The sequence below is a fragment of the Sinocyclocheilus grahami genome, unplaced genomic scaffold (genome assembly GCF_001515645.1).
Source record: "Sinocyclocheilus grahami isolate Dianchi unplaced genomic scaffold, SAMN03320097.WGS_v1.1 scaffold32.1, whole genome shotgun sequence".
In the NCBI taxonomy this organism is placed as follows: Eukaryota; Metazoa; Chordata; class Actinopteri; order Cypriniformes; family Cyprinidae; genus Sinocyclocheilus; species Sinocyclocheilus grahami.
In genome coordinates this window covers 1,701,458-1,709,675 of record NW_015505211.1, presented here as the reverse complement: position 1 = coordinate 1,709,675, position 8,218 = coordinate 1,701,458, and the positions used below count along the sequence as shown (strand labels likewise).

Sequence of the window (8,218 nt, the reverse complement as noted above, 5' to 3'; positions counted from 1 at the left end):
ACACATATATATATATATATATATATATATATATATATATATATATATATATATATACACATACAGTATATCTAATTAATATTATATGTAAATTAAAATACATTCACATATTTTCATGATTAAGACTAAATAACACAATTTTCTACCATTTCTAATTAGTTTCAGCCAATGTAATCTCTTTGGGGTCCAGGGGAACCGGTCTATGCAGGGGGCTAGGATCTTGGGCTACACCAGGTTTAGGACTACAAACAGAAGAAGTCAACATGAGACCACAGCACAGTGGGAGGGGCAGGGGAGGTGTTTGTGTATGTGAGTCTTAGCGTGCCTGCTGCGTGTCCTAATGCTCATTTAACAGTGTGAACTCAGAATGTACACCACAGCTATTCTTAGAATCCAAATCAGGCCAGCACTCCATTATCTCTTCCCTCCCTCCCTATTTCTCTCCTCTCCCTTGTTCTTTCTCTCGTTCTAATCAGTGTCCTAAGGAGGCAGACCGTGATTGCTCTCGGCTCAAGTGGCACTGAAAGTAATTGTGGTGGGGATCTGGATGGAGGGGTCTGATTACGACTAGTGAGCCCTGATGAAGCTGTGATAACCATAAATGATGAGATCAGCGACAGCAAATCAGCTTGGAGAGCTTCTCGAGTGGATCGCTGATCTGGATTGTTTCAATGAGAGCTTTAATTGTGCTGTCAATTAACATGCCGCAAAAAAGGGTACGGAACTGTATCTGTGCCCGAAAACTGATTAAATTATAATGAAAAAATAAAAAAATAAACGAAACCTGGAACTGGTGGAGTTTTGAGTAGTGACTAGACAGACAAAAAAAGGTAACAAACAAAAAAAGCGTTTTCGGCACAGGTTTTGTAGGTTCACAGAATGATGTGATGGTGCCACCTCCTGTTCAGTACAGGTTCTGCACTACTCTGAGAATTTTATATACCAATATGAATGACTACATAAAAACATAACGTTCATGATGTTTGTTCAAATCAAAACATAATTAGTATTTGAAAACAAAAATTGAAAAACATTCAAATGACTCCTTATAACATTTAGGTCTCTTTAACCATGCATGACTATGATTTGGGGACCTAAATGTAAAAGTTAAAGAAACAAGGTCATTAAACTTTTAAAAAGATTTATCAACTACTAATTTGAATATTAAGGAGGACATGTGCTTCTAAATGTTTATGGTGGTTTACGGCATATAATAGCAAAATATGACATCTATTCATGACCTCTGAGGCAGATACTTTAACTGGAATACATACAATACAATTCAATAAATAGCTGTTTATATCATGAAACAAACATAAAGGTCAGTATATCTTATTATGATCATTGTGATATTATTTAGCCATTTTGCCCTCAAATATATGGTTTATGTATTTTCGGGACATCCACTTACGGATAGGATCTGGTCTCCTCTACGCAGCTCTCCGCTGAGATCCGCGGGCCCTCCTGCAAGTATGAAGGAGACGAAAATGCCTTCTCCATCTTCTCCTCCTACGATGTTGAAGCCCAGTCCAGTCGAGCCCTTGTGCAGAACGATCTTCCTGGGCTCCCTGTACACACAGTTCAGGTAATACATCAGCTCAGAGTCCGTAGGGCTCAGCATCTCCACTGACACGCGCTACACTACTTTGTAAACATAGACATGCAATCTACGCGTGCACGCACACACGCACACATCCACACTCTTGGGTCGGTCCAAACGATCTACAATGAAATCGAGCACAACAGCTGACACCTATTGGGGACTGCTCCACTTATGTGCTTTTTGTCCCATCCCCCTCTCTCCTATGCACACAAAGTCACTTCATGCTGTGTATATATATATATATATATAGTATAATTTATAATAAAACAAAAATGAAAAGTTTTTAAATAAAAATAATAAATGTCAGCATAACAATTTGAATGAAAAGTTTAATTTAAGAAGTAACATGAATTATAATGGCAAACAGTGTAGATTCTAAAACATCTACAAAGGATAAACCTTTTTTCTTTCCTTTTAATTTCTTGAAAATCCTGAAATTAAAAATATCAATTTATTTTTGAGTTTAAATCAGATTTTGAATCCCAAGCTGTGCTGAAATGCATTACAGATTGTGTTAAAATGATCCCAAAAAGTCTGATCCACTTAGCTTGGGCCCTTTTAGTTAGTCATAGGATCCTGACAGTTGAGGCATCATCCTATCAAGTGTGACCAATCAAACCAAGAGATATCTTGAGCTGTGACACTTCTGTCAGATACACTTCAAATGTGGAGATACACAATCATCTGAGTCTACAGATGATAATGCAAAGAGACGATACCCGAGATGGAGCTATTTTAGAACAGAAGGTTAATCTGTTAGTGCTGTCTTCTCTCTGACCTAGTTGTGAGGAGGAGGCAGGCCCATCCTCTCTCTCTCCATCACTTCATCTCTCTCCCAGTGCATCTGCTTGGCTCGCCTCGGAGAGATGATGCTCTTCAGGCCATAAACAGAAACTAAGCCAAGCTGCATCCCATGAAATGTGAAAACACTTTTTGGGCATAATCATTATATTTTAAGAGCTTTTTTTGTTTTTTGGATTGGCTACAGTGTGAAGAAGAAAACTGTAGCAGACCACATAAAACAACGGCATTAAAACCAAACAGAAGGCTCTGCTAACCAGTTGCATCAGCAGTTGATCAAACCAACCAATGTAACCAGTAAGTGGTAATCCCGATTGTGTCAGTAATCCTGTTTTTCAGCAAATCAGTTAAGATTGCTTGGCCAATGGTAAACAATCTAATTAATATTCATGAGTCAGACTCACAAGGTTTCTGGCCACTGTCAATCAGTTGTTCATTGATAAATTGTTCATTCATCAGACAACTATGGCATACATGCTGATAAATATTTGGTGTTGGTTTCACTCAGAAATTTCTATTTAAGTATTCATCCATCCAAGATTTGTTGGAGATGTTTTCATGTACAGCAAAATTATAAAAGGCCACATCTTTGACAATGTGTAACAACTTACATTCTGCCTAAATCTCTGCAATAAAGTACATATCTGATATCCATAGATATTTACTGCATGCTCTCTGAGGAAATATCCACTTACATTCTCTAAATTTGTGGTTTTGGTGGCTATTGATACAAGGCTGCCTAAAAAAATAACCTTTAGTCTATACAATTGGATACATAAGAACAAGATCATCCCATATTCTGATTTTATGATCTTGTCTGATGCAACAGAAATAGAGCTCACATGTTTAGTAGTACCCATTAGAAAAATAATGCTGCCCATTGTTAATGAATGAGTGCAGCTATGAACTAAAAATACATGACCTGCAAAGACTTTAAGCAAAGAACAGCTCTTATTCTCTTTGCACTTTGTAATACAGCCAAGATGTGAAAGTGGGCCACTTTACCACTAGATGGCACACTATTACATTTTTTCACCCATAGAATCCAGAGAAAACAGAATCTAGCCTGAATCCCAACTGCACACTACTTCTACAGAAAGCAACAAATTCACACAACAAATTCTCCAAAACCATGCACAAATTTGAAAATCCACTCAAACAGGCTTATCTTATAGTTTCACACTCAAAAGTTTCACTGAACACTGCTCAAGCTATTCAAACCACATTATGCTTCAGGATGAGGTATATAAACCATTAACGTACGCGCAAGGATAATTGGGACTACTGAAAAGTCACACGAGGTTATGCATTCGAACAACTAAATCCGTCTTTACACTGCAAATGCAACACAGAAAAGGTGCACTGCTGACAGACTATTTAAACGAGGCACAGAGGTGGCATATGTGCTAATTGTTAATTGTCTTGCACAGCTGACAGAAGACAAGACACATGCTGTCTGACAATGCAACGATAAAGTTTAAGGTGGCTCTGATTCTATTCATCTTAATCAGTGGTCAATTTAATGGTAAAAGTGGAAGAAAATAGGACAGAAATAAATTAGACTAATTCTAAAACTGTAAATAATAATGATATGACTGATAAAAATGATATTAAGATTACAGATGCAAGTCTGCATGAAACAGAATTTGATAAAGTTATAGACTAGTTAAATTTATTTTAAATATTATTTTAAAGATAATTTTTATGATTCCAAGGGCATGTTAATAAAAAAAAAGAAAAGAAAAATATCATAAATCATTTATAATAAACAAACAAAAAAAAATCATCATAATTTCATGAATAATAGCCACTATTTAACAATATTGACTTTTTGGATAAGCACTTTTTTTCTAGAAAGCTTAAAAGAAACGCTTGATCCCGGCATTATTCTAATTTATACAAACATAAATTGCCACTTGCCACTCAGAGAAGCATCCGTGACAGCTGATCCTGCGTCTGAGGATGCATGCTGATACTAATGATATGCTGATCATTATGTATTTGACACTGCATATAGATTTATTTTGAGTAACGGCTGGCTCAGAGGTGGGTTGACTGCTTGTAGCGCCCCGCCGGTAACCACCCTCATTAAACTCTCTCAGTCTTTTTTCTTCACTTACATTTCTATCCTCCAAACTTCTCTTTCTCTCCCTTTCATCCCTTTCTCTTTCTCTCTCTCTCTCTCTCTCTCTCTCTCTCTACATACAGGCTGCAAAATGCTGATAGAGCTCCTGTCTGCCTCCCTCAGCAGCTCGATCCCAGATTACAAACAGCTACTGTTTATCATTTCAAGTTCAAGCTCAGCCAAATGGGAAAACAAACCAAAATTAACATAAAAGCAAATATCCATTAAAGCTATTAAAGCAGCGAACAATTTTTCTTTTGCTCTTTCTGATTAACATTATTTACATAAGAAATACACGTTAGGCTGATGTACATATTATATTTTCTTTACTGTTTACATTCACTTAAAACAACCGACTGTGCTTACAAGGATACTTGTCAAGACAGCCATTGGTATTCACCTGCTGTCTGAGAATCTGTTTGTGCACTTCAGATGTGCGAGCGGTGCGCATAGAAACGCTCTACCACAGTGCGTGAGTACCGCACTGAGATGTCTTGGGTTTAAATGGCTTAAAATTACTTTCATGTTTAAACTGACAAGACTTCAAACACGTGAGAATGAAAAACTTTCTCGAGGAAGCAGCACTGGCCTGATCGTTAAGATAGTTTTGGGGGGCTAAGGTGCCAGATAGGGGGGCTGAAACCCACCTAAAAAGGGTTTAGAACCGCCCCTGGTATAGCGTGCGTAATTATACTGAAACATAAATATATAACCAGTTTACCTGATTCAATGTGATGGCTGAGCCTGTTTCTGAGATAACAACATGCCAATCCGTGGTTGGATTTCCGACATGGCTAATCGTTAATCATTTTACACTGTCAATAAGCGTGACCAGGGTTGCCAGGTTTTAACAACAAAACCCGCCTAATTACTACTCAAAACTACAAAACGCGGCAAGTGTTAAAGTAGCCCAATTCCGCGGGAAAACCAGGATTTGGCAACACTGAGCGTGACTGATACTCGAGCCAACTCTGCTCTAACTGTCGACTAGCAGTGGGAGTCAGATTGCCCCCTAGTGGATGGCTAAAGATGTTAACTCATTCATAAATTCTCAAGAGAACGTTTCTGAATTAACTGATGCTCGCGCCCCCCTTGACAGGTGCTGGCGCCCTGCCCCACAGGTTGAAAACCCCTGGGTTAAAGAGTCGGCCTCGTAACCCAAAGGTTGCGGGTTCGAGTCTCAGGTCCGGCAGGAATTGTAGGTGGGAATTCTTGTTCTTTCACACTGCCTGGACTTGGTAACTTGAAACAAATTCTAGTTTGTCAGTCAAACTGTTTAAATGTGTGCTGTAAAGAGCATTAATCACAATACATGTCATCTACTGGACACACATCAGCCATGCCAGCAATGCAGCTAAAAATTATTGCCACACTTCTTCTGAGGGCTTAATCTTGTTCTGTACACACAGAATTCAACCATCAATGATGTATGATGATAATAATGGGGGGAAGTCGTGGCCTAATGGTTAGAGCAGTGGTTCCCAACCCTGGTCCTGGAGGCACCCCAACACTGCACGTTTTGCATGTCTCCTTAATCAAACACACCTGATTCAGGTCATCAGCTCATTAGTAGAGACTCCAACACCTGAAACTGGTGTGTCAGAGAAAGGAGACATGCAAAATGTGCAGTGTTGGGGTGCCTCCAGGACCAGGGTTGGGAACCACTGGGTTAGAGCAGGGGTTTCAACCTTTTAGGACATGCCCCCCCCCCACACAAGTTGGTCTAACTTGACTTTGGATGGGTTAAATGCAGAGCACTAATTCCAAGTATGGGTCACCATACTTGGCCACATGTCACCTCACTTTCACTTTACATTTGAATAGGATGTTCAATTCTCAAACAAATGAACTGTAATGAACCAGCTCTTGTTGGCAATTCAAAAACATACTACACAAAAAGTAGTATGTTTGTAGTTTGAATTCATAAAAATATGACTCTTTTGAGCTGGTCCTTTTTTGAATCATTCAAAATCAATCCATCCATCCACCCTCATACTTCCACACTCCCCTTTTTCCCACAGCAGAGACAACAACTATGATCTCTGAAATAAAACCATGAATACCTTATGATCTTTGTTGGGTTTCTCTGTGGTGCCAATCTATAACTGCCACTGATCGATCAACCTACTCAAACATATCTGATACCCCTCAACACAATCAATAGACTGTCATCAGATTCACAGATTCAAAGAAAACAGAGCAATTTAGCTGTTGAGCAGAAATGTTAAGACATGTATTGATATGTGCACCTCCCTGCCGTTCTCAAAAATGCTCTCTCAGCAAGAGAACTGGATGGCCTTTTCACTTCTTAGCTCAATGGAGTCTCCAGATAGCAGCCTCTTCTGCACCTTTGACTGTCAGAATCACAGAGTAAACTCCAATACACTCAGCAGATGCAATCAAATCTTTTCTGCTTCATTTTCTGTAAAGGGCAAGTTGTCCCCCCTAGGGAAGTTGTAAGGAGGGCACAATTGTAAACACTGAACTTTTGTTATTAAAAATATCAATGTTTTCTCCCAAGGGAAACTGGCAAATGCTTGGTATATCACAACAAAACTGGGGTTTTGACAAAAATTGTACCACTGATCAATATGAGATGGACCTGTATTGTCAACTATCAGTAAGAAAGAGGAAGGAGGTTAAGAAGAAAGGGTTTCATTATTTGCTGGTTCACTGAAGCACATGTCCCACAATGCATTGCAAAGGACATCTAGGGAATAAAGAACAAACAATGGATGCAGTTTCACCGTAATCTAAAAAGCTTGGCAGAGAATCTAATATCTATAGTGCACAATTTGCTTCCGAGTAAACAGCCAAAGAGTACTTTAAATATAAACACCAGCTCATTAAGACATTTTTATGGCAAGAAGCAAAATGATTAAATCATTAATTTGATCACAACGAATCCGTGTATCATTCGATCATTTGTTTTTTGATTTAATATTGAAAGTAGAAATTTTTTTTCCTTTTTCGTTTTTTTGTTTGTTTTTCGTTCATGGGTGGACTGACTGTTGCTTATTTCCTGTGCACTTCAATACTGGTCTGCGCTTGACTGTAGTCGCGTCTGTCTGCTTATTGAGTTTAATTAGGCTAACCCATCACAATTTATTGGAACTGTGTGAACTAGAGTGACTACTCACCTTAATGTTGTTCTCACAGCTCACGCTGCGCACAAGTGCATATCCTTTTGAGATATCAATTATAATCAATTTTAATAAAACACAAGTCTACATTAATATAACTCTAACAGTAGGCTTTTTAATATCTGTTGTTCTCCGGTTGTCAGTCAGAATGACAGTACTTGCGTGAACATAGGCCTATATAGGCTATACCCAAGCAAATTTATTATTCTTTCCTTTTTGTCTTAGTGTTTCAAATATTTATTTTGAAACTAATTAATTAATTAATTTCTTAATAAAAAAAAAAATACCCTGCCATGCCCAGCTGATGCAATGAATAGAATTTATATCTACACAGAAGAAAGCCCTGTCTAGACCCAGTATGAGTTCTGTCCAGCTATTCATTAGCCTGTTTGTTTGATGAAAAAAGATTAAATGTAGTTGCAATAAATGCATTAAGAATCCATACAACTGTAGCAGCGGAGGACTATTATTCTGCTGCGTGATACTGCAGAAGAACTGATGAAGGCACGGTTTGATCTTCGGCTGACCAATCAGCAGAAAGGGGCG

General features: G+C 38.4%; 1 protein-coding gene across 1 annotated transcript in view; it reads right to left on the bottom strand.

Moving 5' to 3' along the window:
* LOC107578537 (disks large homolog 2-like) overlaps positions 1 to 8,218 on the bottom strand; it is a 238,295-nt gene that overhangs the window by 44,623 nt on the left and 185,454 nt on the right. Inside the window, exon 15 of the mRNA XM_016264486.1 lies at positions 1,412 to 1,568. Coding sequence (XP_016119972.1) covers positions 1,412 to 1,568 — 157 coding nt within the window. The remainder of the gene's footprint in view (positions 1 to 1,411; positions 1,569 to 8,218) is intronic.